Consider the following 21,577-nt stretch of genomic DNA (forward strand, 5'->3'; position numbering starts at 1 on the left):
TTCTAGGTAGCAGTGTTCTAGTGAGGTGGATAGGGTTCTAGGTAGCAGTGTTCTAGTGAGGTGGATAGGGTTCTAGGTAGCAGTGTTCTAGTGAGGTGGATAGGGTTCTAGGTAGCAGTGTTCTAGTGAGGTGGATAGGGTTCTAGGTAGCAGTGTTCTAGTGAGGTGGATAGGATTCTAGGTAGCAGGGTGCTAGTGAGGTGGATTGGGTTCTAGGTAGCAGTGTTCCAGTGAGGTGGATAGGGTTCTAGGTAGCAGTGTTCCAGTGAGGTGGATAGGGTTCTAGGTAGCAGTGTTCTAGTGAGGTGGATAGGGTTCTAGGTAGCAGTGTTCTAGTGAGGTGGATAGGGTTCTAGGTAGCAGTGTTCTAGTGAGGTGGATAGGGTTCTAGGTAGCAGTGTTCTAGTGAGGTGGATAGGGTTCTAGGTTAGCAGTGTTCTAGTGAGGGGATAGGGTTCTAGGTAGCAGTGTTCTAGTGAGATGGATAGGGTTCTAGGTAGCAGTGTTCTAGTGAGGTGGATAGGGTTTCTAGGTAGCAGTGTTCTAGTGAGGTGGATAGGGTTCTAGGTAGCAGTGTTCTAGTGAGGTGGATAGGGTTCTAGGTAGCAGTGTTCTAGTGAGGTGGATAGGGTTCTAGGTAGCAGTGTTCTAGTGAGGTGGATAGGGTTCTAGGTAGCAGTGTTCTAGTGAGGTGGATAGGGTTCTAGGTAGCAGGTTCTAGGAGGTGGATTAGGGTTCTAGGTAGCAGTGTTCTAGTGAGGTGGATAGGGTTCTAGGTAGCAGGGTGCTAGTGAGGTGGATAGGGTTCTAGGTAGCAGTGTTCCAGTGAGATGGATAGGGTTCTAGGTAGCAGTGTTCTAGTGAGGTGGATAGGGTTCTAGGTAGCAGTGTTCTAGTGAGGTGGATAGGGTTCTAGGTAGCAGTGTTCTAGTGAGATGGATAGGGTTCTAGGTAGCAGTGTTCTAGTGAGATGGATAGGGTTCTAGGTAGCAGGATGCTAGTGAGGTGGATAGGGTTCTAGGTAGCAGTGTTCCAGTGAGTTGGATAGAGTTCTAGGTAGCAGTGTTCTAGTGAGGTGGATAGGGTTCTAGGAAGCAGTGTTATAGTTAGGGGGATATGGTTCTAAGAAGCACGTTCTAGTGAGGTGGATAGGGTTCTAAGAAGCAGGGTTCTAGTGAGGGGCGTAGAGGGTTCTAGTGAGGGGGAATAGTGCAGTCTCAAGGTTCTAAGAAGGGTAGTGCCAGGTTCTAAGAAGCATAACTAGGATAATTCACTCAGAAGGGTTCTATTAAGGATCTAAAGGCTTTTAGAGCAGAGAAGGGTTCTAATGAGGATCAAGGAAGACTAGAGTAGAGAAGGGTTCTAGCGTTGTTGAGGAGTAGGTTCTAGTGATCCTACAGGGCTGTGTGAGTGGTTCAGTTCAGGAGAAAGGACCCATGCAGACTTCATCATGCAGATACAGACATACAGACAGACAGGCAGGCAGGCAGGCAGGCAGGCAGGCAGGCAGGCAGGCAGGCAGACAGACAGGCAGGCAGGCAGGCAGGCAGGCAGGCAACAAGCAGCAGTAAAGTATAAAGCTGTGAGCCTTTAAGTGTATTCAACTGTATGCATGTTTACTGAACAGAAATATAAAATGCAACATGTAAAGTGATGGTCCCATGTTTCATGAGCTGAAATAAAAAAATCCCAGAAATGTTCTCAAATTTTGTGCACAAATTTGTTTACATCCCTGTTAGTGAGCATTTCTACTATGCCGCGATAATCCATCCCCCTTGACAGGTTTGGCATATCAAGAAGCTGATTAAACAGCATGATCGTTACACAGGTGCACCTTGTGCTGGGGGCAATCTAAAATGTGCATTTTTGTCACACAACACAATGCCACAGATGTCTCAAGTTTTGAGGGAGCGTGCAATTGGCATGCTGACTTCAGGAACGTCCACCAGAGCTGTTGCCTGAGAATTAAATGTTCATTAAATGTTCATTTTCTACCATAAACCACCTCAGATGTCGTTTTAGAGAATTTGGCAGTACGTCCAACAGGCCTCACAACCACAGACCACGTGTAACCACATCAGCCCAGGACCTCCACATCCGGCTTCTTCACCTGCGGGATCGTCTGAGACCAGTCACCCAGACAGCTGATGAAACTGGGTTTGCACAAGCAAAGAATTTCTGCACAAACTGTCAGAAACCGTCTCAGGGAAGCTCATCTGTGTCCTCGTCGTCCTCACCAGGGTCTTGACCTGACTGCAGTTCGGCATCGTAACCAAATCCTCACCGTTGATCGCAACTGGCACGCTGGAGAAGTGTGCTCTTCACGGATGAATCCCAGTTTCAACTGTACCGGGCAGATGGCAGACAGCGTGTATGGCATCGTATGGGCGAGCATGGTGGCGGTGGGGTTATGGTATGGGGCAGGCATAAGTTACATACAACGAACACAATTGCATTTTATCGATGGCAATTTGAATGTACAGAGATACCGTGACAAGATCCTGAGGCCCATTGTGCCATTCATCTGCCGCCATCACCTCATGTTTCAGCATGATAATGCACGGACCCATATAGGAAGGATCTGTACATAATTCCTGGAAGCTGAAAATGTCCCAGTTCTTCCATGGCCTGCATACTCACCAGACATGTCACCCATTGAGCATGTTTGGGATGCTCTGGATCGATGTGTATTACAGCGTGTTCCAGTTCCCGCCAATATCCAGCAATCTCGCACAATATCGCACAGTCATTGAAGAGGAGTGGGACAACGTTCCACAGGCCACAATCAACAGCCTGATCAACTCTATGTGAAGGAGATGTGTCGCGCTGCATGAGGCAAATGGTGGTCACACTAGATACTGACTGGTTTTCTGATCCACTTCCTTATCTTATTTTTAAAGGTATCTGTTACCAACAGATGTATATGTTTATTCCCAGTCATGTGAAATCCATAGATTAGGGACTAATGAATTTATTTCAATTGACTGATTTCCTTATGATCTGTAACCCAGTAAAATCTTAGAAATTGTGGCATGTTGCATTTATATTTTTGTTCAGTGAATATATGAATGAGTATATGAATCAGTGTATGAATGACTATGAATCAGTGTATGAATGACTATGAATCAGTGTATGAATGAGTATATGAATCAGTGTATGAATGACTATGAATCAGTGTATGAATGACTATGAATCAGTGTATGAATGAGAATATGAATCAGTGTATGAATGACTATGAATCAGTGTATGAATGACTATGAATCAGTATATGAATGAGTATATGAATCAGTGTATGAATGACTATGAATCAGTGTATGAATGAGAATATGAATCAGTGTATGAATGAGTATATGAATCAGTGTATGAATGACTATGAATCAGTGTATGAATGAGAATATGAATCAGTGTATGAATGAGAATATGAATCAGTGTATGAATGACTATGAATCAGTGTATGAATGACTATATGAATCAGTGTATGAATGACTATGAATCAGTATATGAATGACTATGAATCAGTGTATGAATGACTATATGAATCAGTGTATGAATGACTATGAATCAGTGTATGAATGACTATATGAATCAGTGTATGAATGACTATGAATCAGTATATGAATGACTATGAATCATAGGTCCCGTGTGGCTCAGTTGGTAGAGCATGGTGTTCGCAACGCCAGGGTTGTGGGTTCGTTTCCCACGAGGGACCAGTACGGGAAAAAAATAAATATATGAAATGTATGCATTCACTACTGTAAGTCGCTCTGGATAAGAGCGTCTGCTAAATGACCAAAATGTCAGTGTATGAATGAGTATATGAATCGGTGTATGAATGAGTATATGAATCAGTGTATGAATGACTATGAATCGGTGTATGAATGACTATGAATCGGTGTATGAATGACTATGAATGAGTATATGAATCAGTGTATGAATGACTATGAATCGGTGTATGAATGAGTATTTTGCTGTGTGCGTGTATTCAAATGCATGTCATCCTCCCACCCACCCAGCCACATCCAACTCCCCCCCTCCCCCCTTCCCTCCCCGTCCGTCCCTTCTCTCACCTGGAGGGGGTGATGGGGGTGAGGTCCTTGCCCATGGTCTGGATCACCCGGCGACCCCACACCCAGAGGCCGCAGCAGATGCCCACGCCCCCGTAGAACAGCAACCAGATGGGGGTGGCAGCGTCCTGCATCACCCCGCCTTGTTCATAGATCATCCACAGCGCCACCAACGGGCCGATGGCGTTACTGCAGGGGGTAGAAGATGTTGAATGACAGATTTATGAATAAGTCGTTAGAACTTATAGTTTTGTGGATAATATGATATGGCAGTTGTGTTATGGTGAATGGTAGTTACTGCAGCGGGAGAGGGAAGGGGGTATCAGGTAGTTTCCTTTCTGTTTGAGAGGGAAGTCAGTATCAGGTAATTTCCTTTCTGTTTGAGAGGGAAGTCAGTATCAGGTAGTTTCCTTTCTGTTTGAGAGGGGAGTCAGTGTCAGGTAGATTCCTTTCTGTTTGAGAGGGAAGTCAGTATCAGGTAGATTCCTTTCTGTTAGACACTAGTTTTATGAATCATATGGCAAATGAGGTGAATATTAGCAAAGGTTGTAGTTGTGTGAACACATTGAATAGTAATTGTGTTGTGTTGACTGGTAGTCAGCTGTTGGGTTGGAAAATTCTGGAAACTGAAAATTCTGGAAGAAAAAAAAACGGATTTCTGGAAAACCTGGAAAGTTTCAGGAATTTAGCAATCCTAGTCACCTGACGTCATTGCCTCCGTGAGCGAAAGATCCGAAGCATGCCGTGAGGATCTGCAGGAAGTGGAAGAGCAGGTAGACGGTCGGTTTGTCCTTATCCCCTTCATCCTCTTCTGCGGAGTCATCCAGCGGGACGGGAGCCCCTGGCGCCCCTGCCTCCTCGCCCCCTAGATCTGACGCCAGCTTCATCTCCACGCCACCCTCCTCCGCCTCGATCTCGGCCTCCGCCACGGCGTTACAGTACGACGAGTAACTATCATAGCGAACCCTCTTCTTGGTGTAGGACACGCTCCCCGACCTCTCCCCCTCCCCCACCAGCTTCTCACTGTCCTCTCGGGCCTCTCGGGCCTCGCGGGACTCGGAGCGGATCAGCGGCTGGACCGGCATGCCACAGATGGCCGCCGTGTAGCAGGTATAACTGTTGTTGCGACGCAGTAGGCGGTAGTTGTTGTCTGGCGTGGGGGCGGCGTGGTCGTCCTCCAGTCGTCCCAGGTGGATCTTGTGGAGCAGGTCTTTGTAGAGACCAGAATCCTTGTGAACCGTGTGGTAAACCTGGCCGTCGCTGCGGATGTGTTCCCCTCCGAAGGTAAAGCTACCGTTGGACAGTGGGGATTTGGACATGGACAGGGTACCGTTGGTCATGGAGTGGGTTCGTCCTGAGGAGAGGAGGAAGGGGGTGAGCAATACAACACTGATATTATATATTACATATAAATACTATACTAATAACACAATATTATCATATTGTGTACAAAACATAAGGAATACCTGCTCTTTCCATGACATAAACTGACCAGGTGAATCCAGGTGAAAGCTATGATTCCTTATTGATGTCACCTGTTAAATCCACTTCAATCAGTGTAGATGAAGGGAAGGAGACGGGTTAAAGAAGGATTTTTAAGCCTTGAGACAACTGAGACATGGATTGTGTATGTGTGTCATTCAGAGGGTGAATGGGCAAAAGATATAAGTGCCTTTGAACGGGGGTATGGTGGTAGGTGCCAGGCCCACCGGTTTGAATGTGTCAAGAACTACACCCAAATGACATCCAGCCAACTTGACACAACTGTGTGAAGCACTGGAGTCAACATGGGGCCAGCATCCCCTGTGGAACGCTTTCGACACCTTGTAGAGTCCATGCCCTGACGAATTGAAGCTGTTCTGAGGGGAAAAGGGAGGGGTGTAACTCAATATTAGGAAGGTGTTTTTCAATGTTTGGTATACTCAGTGTATATGCATGGCGTGGGTCTGCCCTGGGGAGGGGGAGAGTTATACAAAACTAAGGATATAAGAAGTACTATACTATATACAAAATACTGTACTATATTATAAAATATAGGTTTAGCAAAGGTGGTTCTACAGTGAACTACTCGCGTGATGAGCAGCCTTGTCTGCGACCTAATGAGCTTTCCTCGGCTTTAGCTCAGCGGGCCAACCCCATACAGAAAAGTAATTTATGGCCACATACACTACTAGTCAAACGTTTGGACACATCTACTCATTCCAGGGTTTTTTTTTTTTTTTTTTACTATTTTCTACATTGTAGAATAATAGTGAAGACATCAAACTATGAAATAACACATATGGAATCATGTAGCAACCCCCCAAAAAATTCAACAAATCACAATATATAGTAGAAAGAGGAGGAAGGGAAGCGCTACTGAGGTCCACAATAGTACATCTTGGTAGACAGAAGGGGCTCTTTGGTAAAAGGGTTGAGTTGGTCTTCAAAAAGAAAGGAGGACCAAGGCACTCTTCACATAATTAATTAAAATGCCTTTATTTGTATGGGCATGTTCAATAGAAACAAGGTTTAAAAAAAAATCTGAATGGTTTCAGCTGCATGGCCTTCGTCAGGGAGTACAAGGAACTAATACAAATGTCCTCTTCTCCTCTTTTCTTTGTACTCCCTGACGAAGGCCATGCAGCCGAAACAAGTCTGATTTTTTTTTTTAAAACCTTGTTTCTATTGAACATGCCCATACAAATAAAGGCATTTTAATGAATCACAATATATATTTCATATTCTTCAAAATAGCCATCCTTTGCCTTGATGACAGCTTTGCACACTCTTGGCATTCTCTCAACCAACTTCATGAGGTAGTCACCTGGAATGTATTTCAATTAACAGGTGCGTCCGTTTTTTTTTTTTACCAAAAAAGCACATTTTTGTTTATGAATTTTTACAATATAGACAACTTTGACTTTGTGACTAATGGAAACCACCTGCTTGCTCTGCCCCTCCAGTGCGCTACTGTTTATACTATTTGCTTGAACAATAGATACATCTTACGTCACAAGGGGGAAAATCCTACATTCAAATTCTTTCTTGCTACTGCAAAATAAAAAGGTTGTGTGAGGTGGAATGTAAATAACACAACGTGGATATAATTAATTCATTGATTTGTCATGCCCAATCTGAACAGTTAAACAATAAAGTTAACAATGTACCCTTACTGTACCCATGGTAACCTGTGATGGAGATACAACTTAAGAGATACAACGGTTAGCTGCTCTGACAGCTGATGCTTAAAGTTAGAGAGGGAGATATAAGACTCCAGCTTCAGTGATTTTTGCAATTTGTTCCAGTCATTGGCAGCAGAGAACTGGAAGGAAAGGCGGCCAAAGGAGGTGTTGGCTTTGGGGATGACCAGTGAAATATACCTGCTGGAGCGCGTGCTACGGGTGGGTGTTGCTATGGTGACCAGTGAGCTGAGATAAGGCGGGGCTTTATCTAGCAAAGACTTAGATGACCTGGAGCCAGTGGGTTCGGCGACGAATATGTAGCGAGGGCCAGCCAACGAGAGCATACAGGTCGCTGTGGTGGGTAGTATAATGATAATGACAAAGCAAAAACAGTTCAGACATTTTCGCAAATGTTTAAAAAAAATACAAAACTGAAATATATAATTTACATAAGTATTCAGACCCTTTACTCAGTACGTTGTTGAAGCAACTTTAGCAGCGATTACAGCCTCAAATCTTCTTGGGTATGACGCTACAAGCTTGGTACACCTGTATTTGGGGAGTTTCTCTCATTCTTCTCTGCAGATCCTCTCAAGCTCTGTCAGGTTGGATTGGGAGAGTCGCTGCACAGCTATTTTCAGGTCTCTCCAGAGATGTTTGATCGGGTTCAAGTCCGGGCTCTGGCTGGGCCACTCAAGGACATTCAGAGACTTGTCCAGAATCCACTACTGCATTGTCTTGGCTGTGTGCTTAGGGTCATTGTCCTGTTGGAAGGTGAACCTTCACCCCAGTCTGAAGTCCTGAGCACTCTGGAGCAGGTTTTCATCAAGGATCTTTGTACTTTGCTCCGTTCATCTTTCCCTCGATCCTGACTAGTCTCCCAGTCCCTGCTGCTGAAAAACATCCCCACAGCATGATGCTGCCACCACCATGCTTCACCATAGGGATGGTGCCAGGTTTCCTCCAGACATGACCCTTGGCATTCAGGCCAAAGACTTTAATCTTGGTTTCATCAGACCAGAGAATCTTGTTTCTCATGGTCTGAGAGTCCTTTATGTGCCTTTTGGCAAACTCCAAGTGGGCTGTCATGTGCCTTTTACTGAGGAGTGGCTTCCGTCTGGCCACTCTACCATAAAGGCCTGATTGGTGGAGTGCTGCAGAGATTGTTGTCCTTCTGGAAGGTTCTCTCATCTCCACAGAGAAACTCTGGAGCTCTGTCAGAGTGGCCATCAGATTCTTGGTCACCTCCCTGACCAAGGGCCTTCTCCTCCGATTGCTCAGTTTGGCTGGGCAGCCAGCTCTAGGAAGTCTTGATGGTTCCAAACTTCTTCCATTTAAGAATGATGGAGGCCCCTGTGTTCTTGGGGACCTTCAATGCTGCAGAAATGTTTTGGTACCCTTCCCCAGATCTGTGCCTCGACACAATCCTGTCTCAGATCTCTACGGACAATTCCTTTGACCTCATGGCTTGGTTTTTGCTCTGGCATGCACTGTCAACTGTGGGACCTTTTATAGACAGGTGTGTTCCTTTCCAAATCACATCCAATCAACAATTTACCACAGGTGGACTCCAATCCAGTTGTAGAAACATCTCAATGATGATCAATGGAAACAGGATGCACCTGAGCTCAATTTCAAGTCTCATACCAAAGGGTCTGAATACTTATGTAAATAAGGTATCTGGTTTTTATTTTTAATACATTTGCAAAAATTTATAAAAACCTGTTTTCACTTTGTCATTATGGGGTATTGTGTGTAGATTGATGAGATTTAAAAAAAATATTTAATCTATTTTAGAATAAGGCTGTAACGTAACAAAATGTGGAAAAAGTCAAGGGGGTCTGAATACTTTCTGAATGCACTTTATATGCTCAATGGATTTATTAAAATAGACCAATGACATCTGCACACTACTACTACCACTCATCCCGGCATGCACACGGGAGGTATAAAAGGTGAACAAGGCAAGATTGTGTTAAAAATTGACTTGTTTGTAAGGGGGGGGGGTCATATAAATATTGCCCAATTTGAAAGCATTAATTGACCTAAAGGTTACAGTCATTCTTACCCTAAAAAGACACTGGTGTTACAATTTAAGAAGTGTGCAACTAGTTTTCCATAAATATGGTATCCAATTTAAGATTGACAGAACTTTAAATGAAGAGCACGTTCATTTCTGTATTGTAATTGTATTTACAGAATACATTATTGGCCATATGACTATGTAACACCTGCGGCCCATAGGGTTACCTAAAATGGCAGTTCCTGTTTACTGAGGGGGAACACTTCAACCATAGGACGACACTACCTATTGAGTTGGACCATGAGTTCTGAGCATTACAATGAACCAGACAACACTTTATCAAAAATATATAATTTTATTACAAGTTTCTCTTTAATAAGTTACAAGATTAAAACCACAGGCACTTTCTGTTTATTAGGCAGTACTAACAGTCATTAATCAATAATACCCAGATGGTAGTGTCTCTAGACAGACAGGCTGTGGCGTTCAAGGTTACACGTCTGTATGTAAAGATCGTCAGTTTGGCATAGCAGGAAAAGGGAGGAGTTGGGATCTCCGCTTGTTGCCCGAGCCCAACACAATCAGTCAGTTCTATTAACCTGAACCGCGGTGCACCGGTCTGTGGCCTGTGACGTGAACGGGCAAAATTGGTGAGGGAGGATCACCCTTCTCAAATAGAACAGTAATCTGCGCCGCTCGGCCATGTTGTCAACAAGGAGCATGGTGTATCATCCAGAAACGAGATGTCGTATGGAAACATTTTCAAACTACTTTTCATTGAGGAGGCAGAAAGCGTTTTTAAAAAAAATCAAAAGCAAATCACTTTTGCATGTGAATCCTATTCATTACTACACGTGATTAATCTAGTCTAGGCTACATGACTTTTGTTTTAAGACGACTTTGCCATGGGCTTTGAATGGGGCAACTGTTTGTAAGTCGCTCTGGGTAAGAGCGTCTGCTAAATGACATAAATGTAAATGTAAACTGGCTCACGCCCGGGAGACGGTTCCAAAACGAACAATCACTTTTCATCCGGTACAAACACCAATAACCGATTTCCCCTCAATTCCTACCTGCATTTTAAGCCCCACCCACCCAAACGTGTGATTTGTTGGGAGAGTTGTCAGTCTGAAGAGGAATACTCTTTCCTCCCTTTTCAAAGTGACCAATAGAGTCCGTTATTCATCCCAGACCTAGTCACTGCTGTTACCTTGGTCTGGGTGTCTGAGGCTACCCGGATGGTGGCTTGTGCCCTACTCAATCAACACTTTAAATAGCTGGGAGTACAAAGCAATAAGTTAATTTACATCTCATATTCGTAAATACCTTACCGAAGTCACCATCACACCGAGCATGGAGGGAGTAGCGCAAGAACTACAAAAACAACGATAGCCGACAACCCTGAATGCAATGCAAACTATGTTAGGACGGACGGCACTACGAGCTCTCGCCAACCAGAGCACCACAGCTGACATTTGCAGTTTGGACCGACTCTCGTTTCTCGGAGCCAAGGCCCCACAGACATCCTCATGTTCTCTGCACTGCCCTAACAGAGGTGCACAACCCCCAAACCCAGGGTGGACTGCAGGTTATACACACAGAGGCAGAGGGAGTGAACTGCAAGGAGAGAGAAACAGTAGTTTAAGTAAGATGTTCCAATCATTGTAGGACGGTGGTTAAAATGTTCAGACAATGAAACACTGTTGGTTGAAGAGGAATCTCAGCAGTTGGGAGTCGAGTCCTGCAGGAACAGTTACGGTAGGAAGGAAGGTTTGTGGTTTCTAGAAAGCGACATAGAAGCACATCATTTAGAATAAACATCTTCATGATGAAACAGTGGTATATGCTGTATGTTGGGAGCGTGTCAGAACTGAGCTAAACTGTATAATAGCGTCCCCAACGTGAGGATGAGGATCCTAACGTAGACTGTATTACAGATTCTGGATGAACAGGAAAACATGACTTCCTTTAAACGGTCTTGTCCATAGTTGGCATCTTAATGCACTCATATTTTCAGGAGGTACCTTAAAATTTCAGATATTTTGGTGCCACAACAGCCTTTCCTTTCCATGGGAGAACATTTTTTATTTAACCTTTATTTAACTAGGCAAGTCAGTTAAGAACAACTTCTTATTTTATAATGACGGCCTACCCCCAGGCCAAACTCTCCCCTAACCCGGACGACGCTGGGCCAATTGCGCGCCGCCCTATTGGACTCCCGATCACAGCCGGTTGTCATACAGCCCGGTATTGAACCAGGGCCTGTAGTGACACCGTTTCAGCAGAATCTAAAAGACAGGTCAACTGGAACACCTAAAAAGAAGCTGCTGGAGTTGAACCACACACAGATAATAAACTAAAAAACATATATATATATATATATATATATCTGTAAACTTCTAACCAGGCAACGTCCCCCTTACAGTCTCTGGTACTATTCCCCCGAGGGAATGTAATCGTTCACTGTTGTAAATCATCTGACCATGATACAAATTTAAATTTAGAATGTAATATCAGCTCTTTCAGAAGACTGTGAAGCTCGTAGTAGATATGAGGTGGATGGAAGCAAAAGGAGATTGTAAACTCTAACCTACCTGGAAGCCAAAAGCCCGGGCCAGGATTCATCTGGCTAGACCAAGAGCTTATGGCAGCGCGGTCCAGCTGAGACCATGTGACACCTAGGGTGTAGACAGGGGGAGATGAATGGGATGGAAAAGGGAGCGTCTCTGAATGTAGTGTGATGTCAATATGAGGTCAAGTCTCTGACTACCTGTCAGTCAAGTTGCTTCTCAAAGCATAGTCTACCTCGGTCAGTAGAGCGTTGCATGGCGATGAACTTGGCTACGACTTTTACTGGCGGACTTCTTCCAAGTGCCTCAGCGGGTGGTCACCAGACCCGAGGGGGTGAAGGACAGCAGGGGGATCCGATAGGTGCTCACCTCTCCTGCAATAGAAGTGTTGAATGTAGAATAAAGCATCGCTCATGTTGATTGGATGTCAAATAAATAAACAAATAAATCCCGGCCAATAGTTGAGAAGAGATGCTGTTGCTAGGCTAAGTCCAGATCTGTACAGTACTGTATGTCCACTCAACCACACCTGCTAATCATAAACCAGAGGGTGAATCTGTAGGTATAGACAGGATGAGGGAGAGAGAGAATTCACCATCAGAGTATAAATGCTGATCTAGGATCTGTCCATATAATACTACTATTCATTATGATCTTACCTTTTGCAAATTCTTAGTGTGGATTGTTCCCTTGGGGTCAAAGTGGACCCTGAATATTAATGAAATATGATTAGCATTGTAAATCCATATGTACATGTCCTAGCTAGCTAGCTAGCACTGTAGTAGTACCTAATATAAGATACTTGTTATTAGCTGTTATAGATCAACTTCATGATGATAAGCTCCTCCTACATGTGATCCAGTATTAAAGTTGACCTCCAGTGGCCACCACAACTCCTCCATCTGGAAAGCCAAGACAGACAGGCAGACAGACAGGCAGAGAGACAGACAGACAGACAGGCAGACAGGCAGGCAGGCAGGCAGGCAGGCAGGCAGGCAGGCAGGCAGGCAGACAAACAGCCAGACAGACAAACAGCCAGACAGACAGACAGACAGACAGACAGACAGACAGACAGACAGACAGACAGACAGACAGACAGACAGACAGACAGACAGACAGACAGACAGACAGAGCTGGGCAAAATAGACAAAATGCGAAACAAATGTTGCTATTTATAAGTTGCACCTCCGTCACTGGGTCGTGTCATGCTGTTATTAGGAACGTTCTCAAGCCACCCTCTGCCGGTAGTGCCCAAAAGTTGCAATAGACGGAAGCTAAGACTGTTTTTGTCTAAATAACACTATACTGGCCTGAAAATATAATGACATTGCTAAAATAGGCAAATGTTTAGTAGGAAACAACTTTGCCGCCATCATGTCGTCAAATGGATTGCAATGTTGTCATTAGCTAGCAAAGGTAATCAAAAATAAGATAGCAATGCTAATATTAACGTTACCTAGCTAAAATTTGGTGGTCTCCCCTCAATCTTAGCTAGCTAGCTAACGTTGTACTGCATCTAATGTCAAGTTGGCTACATCAAAATGGCGACAAAAGGTTCTCTTTCTAATTATGTTCCTCCTTTTGCAATGCCATTGTATTTCCAAGCCACTTGAATGCACTTTTGAGTTCTTGAGAATAGCCATAGCTAGCTACCATAGTGATACCCTCAAGAGCAGATCATTTCAGTTCATCATTTATATAGCTTGCTAGCTAGCTAGTTGGTTGTGCTAAGAAATTATATAATCATGCTAGGCAATTGTTTCAATGCACCTTCTAAATGTGAAATTACAAGACGAAAAAGGACACTTACCTAAGCTGTTCCTCTATGTATCCTCTTGGTTGTGAAGGTAGAGTAGCTAGCTAATCTCCTTTCCCAGAGGGTGGACACTACACGACTTTCAAAATCCTATATATAGCTGAGCCTTTCACATTAAACAACAACCACTACAAGATTCTTCACTTGGTGATGAGGATTCTCGATGCCATACCGTCTCGCCAACACAATAATGTGATGTGATTAGACTGTTAACATAGCTAGAATGAGTTGTGGCTCAAAGCAGCCTTAAACATCTTCAGTGAGAAATTCATGTATGCCATACAGAGTTGAAATATCTAGCCACCATTTTAAATTGAATAACATTGGTTGTGAACTTCAGAGCTGTAATGATTTGACACTTTGGCTTCGGTTAAAGGCAAGTACAAACGCATAGTGGCCTGCACAGCCCTGCACAGAGCCCTGACCTCAACCCCATTGAACACCTTTGGGATGAATTGGAACACCGACTGCGAGCCAGGCCTAATCGCCCAACATCAGTACCCGACCTCACTAATGCTCTTGTGGCTGAATGGAAGCAAGTCCCCGCAGCAATGCTCCAACATCTAGTGGAAAGCCTTCCCAGAAGAGTGGAGGCTGTTATAGCAGCAAAAAGGGGGACCAACTCCATATTAACGCCAATGATTTTGGAATGAGATGTTCGACGAGCAGGTGTCCACATACACTACATGACCAAAAGTATGTCAATATTTGAATTATTTATTTTATATAGTAAATTTTTACTCGTTTTTATCAAGGGTGTCAATAATTTCAAACCCCACTGTATCTACATGTATGTAATTATGTGTGGATACATATATAACCATATATGGGCATATAAAACATTGAAGTAACAGGTGTACATGTAACTGCCAGAATAAAGGAAACACTTCAGTAAATGAGGGATACAAATTAGCCGATTATTTTGGCTATCATGGCTAGAAAAAGAGATCTCAGTGACTTTGAAAAGAGGGGTCTTAAATGAGCATAGGGGGTTTAAAGGGTGTGCGTGTCTCTCATTCACCAGATCTCAACCCAACTGAACACTTATGGGAGATTCTGGGGCTGAGACAGTTTTTCCACTACCATAAACAAAACACCAAATTACGGAATGGCTCATGGAAGAACGGTGTCGCATCCGTCCAATAGAGTTCCAGAAATTCGAAGAATCTATGCCAAGGCACATTAAAGCTGTTCTGGCAGCTCGTGGTGGCCCAACACCCTATTAAGACCCTTTATGTTGGTGTTTCCTTTACTCTGGCAGTTACCTGTAGATGACCATTTATCATGGGACTGACCATAGACACGTCCTTTGGGCAGGACAGTGCCTCCGTTGGCCAGGCTGTTGAGCTCTCCGGTGGACTCTCCTCTCCGTGACTCTCCTCCGGTACCACCCGTTAACGGCAGCACGGCGTCGTCTGTCCCCTTGGCGCCCGGTAGCTCCTTGAACACGGGAAGCTCCTCCTCTTCCTCCTCAGGGATTTGTTCTAAGGACTCGTCTGAGATCCTGGACAGGGCAGCTCGCTCCTTCTTTATTCGACCTGACCGGGGGGACAGTGAAAACAGTTTTACACACACATACACACTGTACACACATACTGTCGCGACTCATTAAAGAACCGCGACAAGGCTCCTTTATAATAGAAATAATACAATAAATCATAGATAATTCTATTAACAATAATAATAAATAATACTATTAACAATAATAATAAATAATGCTACTAACAATAATAAATCCAATTTGTAAGTCGCGCTGGATAAGAGCATCTGCTAAATGATGTAAATGTAAATGTAAATTATACTATTAACAACAACAATAATAATAATACTTAACAATAATAATACTTAACAATAATACTAAATAATACTATCAATAATAATAATATTAATAAATTATACTATTAACAATAATAATACTTAACAATAATAATAAATAATACTATCAATAATAATAATATTAATAAATAATACTATTAACAATAATATTACTATTAATAATAACATACTAATAATACTGTTAATAATAATAAATAATACTGTTAATAATTATAAATAATACTATCAGCAATAATAAATAATACTATTATTAATACAAATAATGATATGAATAATACTACTATTAATAATACCAATAAATACTAATACTATTAATAATACTAATACTGCTATTAATAATACTATTGATACTACTATTAATAATACTCAATGATATTAGTGATGCTACTATTAATAATAATACTACTAATACTACTACTTTATTTTATCAAAATGCTTTTTTTTGTTGGCAGAAATGCCTTCTTGAACATTTTAACATTCATGTGCATTAATAACAAACTTGTAAATACGAATAAAGTTGTTAAAATTACAAGCCTAGTTGGTTTAGCCACAGAAAAAGTCAGGAACCTTCCCGCTAGCCATGATTGGCTGAGATAATGAATGGGCTGGACATGCCCGAGAGATGAGTTTTGGATTGGTCTGCCGTGTAGCATCTTCTGTCTATAAAATGAGCTGCTCGTTATGTGTAATCCTTTCTATGCGAAACGTATAACGTTAGCCATGGAGAACTACAAATGTGTTGCTACTGCTCTCAATAATATTGCTGCCCTGAAATTATCAGGCGCTATCGACAAAAGGTCAATGGGAAAAAGTTGTGATGGACTACTTTCAGACTTTCACACTGACCTATTCCATTGCAAAGGAATGAACCAGAGTGACTTGGCACAACGGGCCAAATAAGCTGTACAAACAAAATGGAAACGACACAGGACGTTTTATTTAATAAAAAGGGGTTGCAGTCTGCCGTAAAGCGTTTATCCATGAATACGGGTAAGGGTCAAAATTCAGTTTCAGATATTATACGTTTCTGATTTTGTCAGAAAGTTGTTTTTCAACACCTGTTGAATACAACAGGTGTAGACCTTACCGTGAAATGCTTACTTAACTCTATATCTTGAACTGCATTGTTGGTTAAGAAAATATTTAGTAAATAAACTAAAGTGAAGGTCTCCTGAGTGGTTCGATTCCAGGCTGTGTCACAGCCAGCCACGACCGGGAGGCCCATGAGGCGGTGCACAAATGGCTCAGTGTCGTCTGGGTTAGGGGAGGGTTTGGCCGGCCGGGTTGTCCTTGTCCCATCGCGCTCTAGCGACTCCTTTGGCGGGCCGGGCGCAATTCACGCTGACACGTTCGCCAAGTGTACGGTGTTTCCTCCGACACATTGGTGCTTCTGGGTTAAGCGAGCATTGTGTCAAGAAGCAGTGCAGCTTGGAGGGGTCGTGTTTCGGAGGACGCACGGCTTTCGACCTTCGCCTCTCCCGAGTCCGTACGGAGGTTGCAGCGAAGGAACAAGACTAACTACCAATTGGGGAGAAGGGTAAAAAAAAAATGGCTACGGAGAGCGTGATCACACAGTTGTCCGGAACAGCTGGTGCTCTCATGTATGCTTCAGTGTTGCTTGCCTCAAAGCGAGCATGAAAGACATTTAGCTCGTCTGGTAGGCTCGCGGTTGGTTTTCTCTTTGTAATAGATTTTTTCAAGTCCTGTCACATCCGACGAGCGTCAGAGCCGGTGTAGCAGGATTCAATCTTAGTCCTGTATTGACGCTTTGCCTGTTTGATGGTTTGTCTGAGGGCATAGCGGGATTTCTTATAAGCGTCCAGATTAGTGTCCCGCTCCTTGAAAGCGGCAGCTCTAGCCTTTAGCTCGATGCGGATGTTGCCTGCAATCCATGGTTTCTGGTTGGGATATGGCGGTAAGGTCACTGTGGGTACAACGTCATCGATACTCTTATTGATGGAGCCGGTGACTGAGGTGGTATACTCCTCAATGCCATTGGATGAATCCCGGAACATATTCCAGTCTGTGCTAGCAAAACAGTCCTGTAGCGTAGCATCCGTGTCATCTGACCACTTCCCTATTGACCGAGTCACTGGTACTTCCTGCTTTAGTTTTTGCTTGTAAGCAGGAGGATAGAATTATGGTCAGATTTGCCAAATGGAGGGCGATGGAGAGCTTTGTATGTGTCTCTGTGTGTGGAGTAAAGGTGGTCCAGAGTTTTTTCCCCTCTGGTTGCACGTGGCATGCTGGTAGAAATGAGGTAAAACGGATTCAAATTTCCCTGCATTAAAGTCCCCGGACACTAGGAGCACCGCTTCTGGATGAGCATTTTCTTGTTTGTTTATTGCCTTATACAGCTCGATGAGTGCGGTCTTCGTTGCCAGCATCGGTTTGTGGTGATAAATAGACGTTTATGAATAATATAGATGAGAACTCTCTTGGTAGATAGTGTGGTCTACAGCTTATCATTAGATATTCTACCTCAGGCGAGCAATACCTCGAGACGTCTTTAATATCAGACATTGAGCACCAGCAGTTATTGACAAATAGACGCACACCCCTGCCCCTCGTCTTACAAGACGTAGCTGCTCTGTCCTGCCGATGCATGGACAACCCAGCCAGCTCTATATTATCTGTCTCGTCGTTCAGCCACGTCTCGGTGAAAAATAAGATGTTACAGTTTTTTTTCTCTATGGATTGGGATTATAGTTCATTGTTAAGCTACATGTCTAAACAAAGGACTCCACTTCGCCAGATGATTACATGATCCATCAAGTTGGCCAGGTGTCTCTGACGCTGAGTATGGCTATCTACTGTATAATAATTGTGTAATAATGCCAAAATATTTGTATCTGGAATTTGTCTTTCAGCATCAGTAGAACACGGCTGACTCTCGTCCACCAGTCATACAAGGAGAATGGTCTAATACCTCCCATCATAAAGAGAGCTGGCCCAAGCAAGCACAGGTTACACCTGAAGCATAAGGACTTGGCCTAAGCGAGTGGTGAACTTCATCAACAACTACACAGAGGATAATGCAATAGTATTACCAGGATGCCACCAAGGACACAAACACTTTGGTGGAAAGCTGCTGCCATCTCATGTAATAAAAGCAGGGGTGTGGCGTCCCTACAAGGAATCGAAGACAACACTTGCTACTGTATGTAAAGCATAAACAACACGTTATGATTATTTAATTGATCTCCAAACTGATTTGCACTACTTATATTGATCTCACATTATTTCTGTATTTTCCAGAGGTACGTGTAGTCGGTCTGTCATCCTTCAGGAATTTGTGGAGAAAATTGCTGCCCCACATCTCAAGCACTAAGCCCAGGACAGACCTGTGCTGACAGTGCCACAGGACCAAATATCAGGTCTTCAGATCTGCCAATCTGCCAGAAGCTGTTAAGTCAGCCAAGCTGAAGAAGCAAGAGCAGCATCTCCTGCTTGTTCAGAGTGAGCGGTCTGTCTCGCAGAAGATGGTTGCTGACTGCAAGACCACCTGTCAAGACCTTCAGTTGTCTCTGGGGGCCCTACTGAACCAGCAAGAAAAGACATCAGGATGCATTACAGCTTGGATTTTGCTCAACAAGTAAGTAACATTTCCTCCTTCATACTGATTAAGGACATGTATATATATATATAGTACCAGTCAAAAGTTTTAGAACACCTACTCATTCAAGGGTTTTTCATTATTTGTACTATTTTCTACATTGTTGAATAATCGTGAAGACATCAAAACTATGAAATAACAGAAATGGAATCATGTAGTAACCAAAAAAGTGTTAAACAAATAAAAAAAGTAGCCACCCTTTACCTTGACTACAGCTTTGCACACTCTTGGCATTCTCTCAACCAGCTTCATGAGGTAACCTGGAATGCATTTCAATTAACAGATGTGCCTTATTATAAGTTAATTTGTGAAATGTCTTTCCTCCTTAATGCGTTTGAGCTAATCAGTTGTGTTGTGACAAGGTAGGGGGGGTATACAGAAGATGGTATTTTACCAAATAAGGCGAAGTCCATATTATGGCAAGAACAGCTCAAATAAGCAAAAATAAATGACAGACCACCATTACTTTAAGACATAAATGTCAGTAACTATGGAAAATTTCAAAAACTTTGAAAGTTTCTTCAAGTGCAGTCCCAAAAACCATCAAGTGTTATGATGAAACTGGCTCTCGTGAGGACTGCCACAAGAAAGGATGACCCAGAGTTACCTCTGCTGCAGAGCATACGTCCATTAGAGTTACCAGCCTCAGAAATTGCAGCCCAAAAAAATGCTTCACAGAGTTCAAGTAACAGACACATCTCAACATCAACTGTTCAGAGGAGACTGCGTGAATCAGGCCTTCATGGCTGAATTGCAGCAAAGAAACCACTACTAAAGGACACCAATAAGAAGAAGAGACTTGCTTGGGCCAAGAAACATGAGCAATGGACATTAGACCAGTGGAAATCTGTCCTTTGGTCTGATGAGTCCAAATTTGAGATTTTTGGTTCCAACTGCTGTGTCTTTGTGAGATGCAGAGTAGGTGAATGGATTATCTCTGCATGTGTGGTTCCCACCATGAAGCATGGAGGAGGTGTGATGCACACTTAACCAGCATGGCTACCACAGCATTCTGCAGCGATACACCATCCCATCTGTTTTGCACTTAGTGGGACTATGATTTGTTTTTCAACAGGACAATGACCCAACACACATTCAGGCTGTGTAAGGGCTATTTGACCAAGAAGGAGAGTGATGGAGTGCTGCATCAGATGACCTGGCCTCCACAATCACCCAACCTCGACCCATATGAGATGGTTTTGGATGAGTTGGACCGCAGAGTGAAGGAAAAGCAGTCAACAAGTGCTCAGCATATGTGGGAACTCCTTCAAGACTATTGGAAAAGTATTCCAGGTGAAGCTGGTTGAGAGAATGCCAACAGTGTACAAAGCTGTCATCAAGGGAAAGGGTGACTACTTTGAAGAATATGAAATATAAAATATATTTAGATTTGTTTAACAATTTTTTGATTACTATATGATTCCATATGTGTTATTTCATAGTTTTGACATCTTCACTATTATTCTACAATGTAGAAAATAGTAAAAATAAAGAAAAAGTAGGTGTGTCCAAACTTTTGACTGGTACTCTGTATATGGGAAGCAGGCAAATGCCGTTCACTGAGCTGTAAAGAGACTGACAGGGGTGAGACAATTTATCTTAATGTTATTTTGTTGTTTGCAGGTGCACTATCCTTCTGACCCTATGCAGCCAGGTCCCATCTACTTTTTAACTCCTCGCAAGTGTGTCTTGTTTGGTGTCTGCTGTGAAGGAATACCATAACAAGTCAACAACTTGAATGATGAAGGCTTGTCATCCAACAAAGGCAGCAGCGCAGTCATCAACTACATGCACCATTTTCCCACCAACTACAGAGTTGGGGAGACACGTGTGGACCTGAACTGTGATAACTACAGTGACCAAAACAGGAACAAGTTTGTTCTCTGGTATTGTGCCTGGCGGACCATGCACAAGCTCCACCATAATCTGGACCTTCACTTCCTGAGCCACAGGCCACACCAAGTTTGCCCCTGACTGGTGCTTCGGCCTCATCAAGCAGCACTTCAGAAAAGACCAGAGTGAACACTTTTTGTCCGAGATTGCTGGTGTTGTTGTCACGGACGTCGTTGAAGAGAGAAGGGGACCAAGGCGCAGCGGGTTGCGTGCTCATCGTTATTTTATTAACGTGAACACGAAAACAAAGACCTACAGTTTTACAGGCTATAATAACAGCAGTGCAAATACAACTACCCACAAAGACAGGTGAAAACAAGCTCCCTAAGTATGACTCCCAATCAGGAACAACGATGTACAGCTGTTCCTGATTGAGAGCCATACCAGGCCAACAAAGAAATACACAACATAGAAAACCTAGAAACCCAAAACAAGAACATACACCAAAAACCCCGGAACACATAAATACAATACCCCTCTACATACACATAACCCCCCGATCCATATAAAACAAATACCCTCTGCCACGTCCTGACCAAACTACCATAACCAATAACCCCTATACTGGTCAGGACCTGACAGTTGTGAAGGACAG

The 21,577-nt window shown here is 43.2% G+C and overlaps 1 protein-coding gene across 1 annotated transcript in view; it reads right to left on the reverse strand.

Annotated features, from left to right (window-relative positions):
* LOC115165111 (sodium-dependent phosphate transporter 2) overlaps positions 1-21,577 on the reverse strand; it is a 70,250-nt gene that overhangs the window by 6,776 nt on the left and 41,897 nt on the right. Inside the window, exons 7-14 of the mRNA XM_029718146.1 lie at positions 14,933-15,175; positions 12,481-12,529; positions 12,325-12,328; positions 12,057-12,126; positions 11,846-11,929; positions 4,767-5,418; positions 4,068-4,253; positions 2,285-2,304 (exon numbers count right to left, since the gene is read on the reverse strand). Of these exons, the coding sequence (XP_029574006.1) occupies positions 2,285-2,304; positions 4,068-4,253; positions 4,767-5,418; positions 11,846-11,929; positions 12,057-12,126; positions 12,325-12,328; positions 12,481-12,529; positions 14,933-15,175 (1,308 nt within the window). The remainder of the gene's footprint in view (positions 1-2,284; positions 2,305-4,067; positions 4,254-4,766; positions 5,419-11,845; positions 11,930-12,056; positions 12,127-12,324; positions 12,329-12,480; positions 12,530-14,932; positions 15,176-21,577) is intronic.

Source organism: Salmo trutta, chromosome 27 (genome assembly GCF_901001165.1).
Source record: "Salmo trutta chromosome 27, fSalTru1.1, whole genome shotgun sequence".
Classification (NCBI taxonomy): domain Eukaryota; kingdom Metazoa; phylum Chordata; class Actinopteri; order Salmoniformes; family Salmonidae; genus Salmo; species Salmo trutta.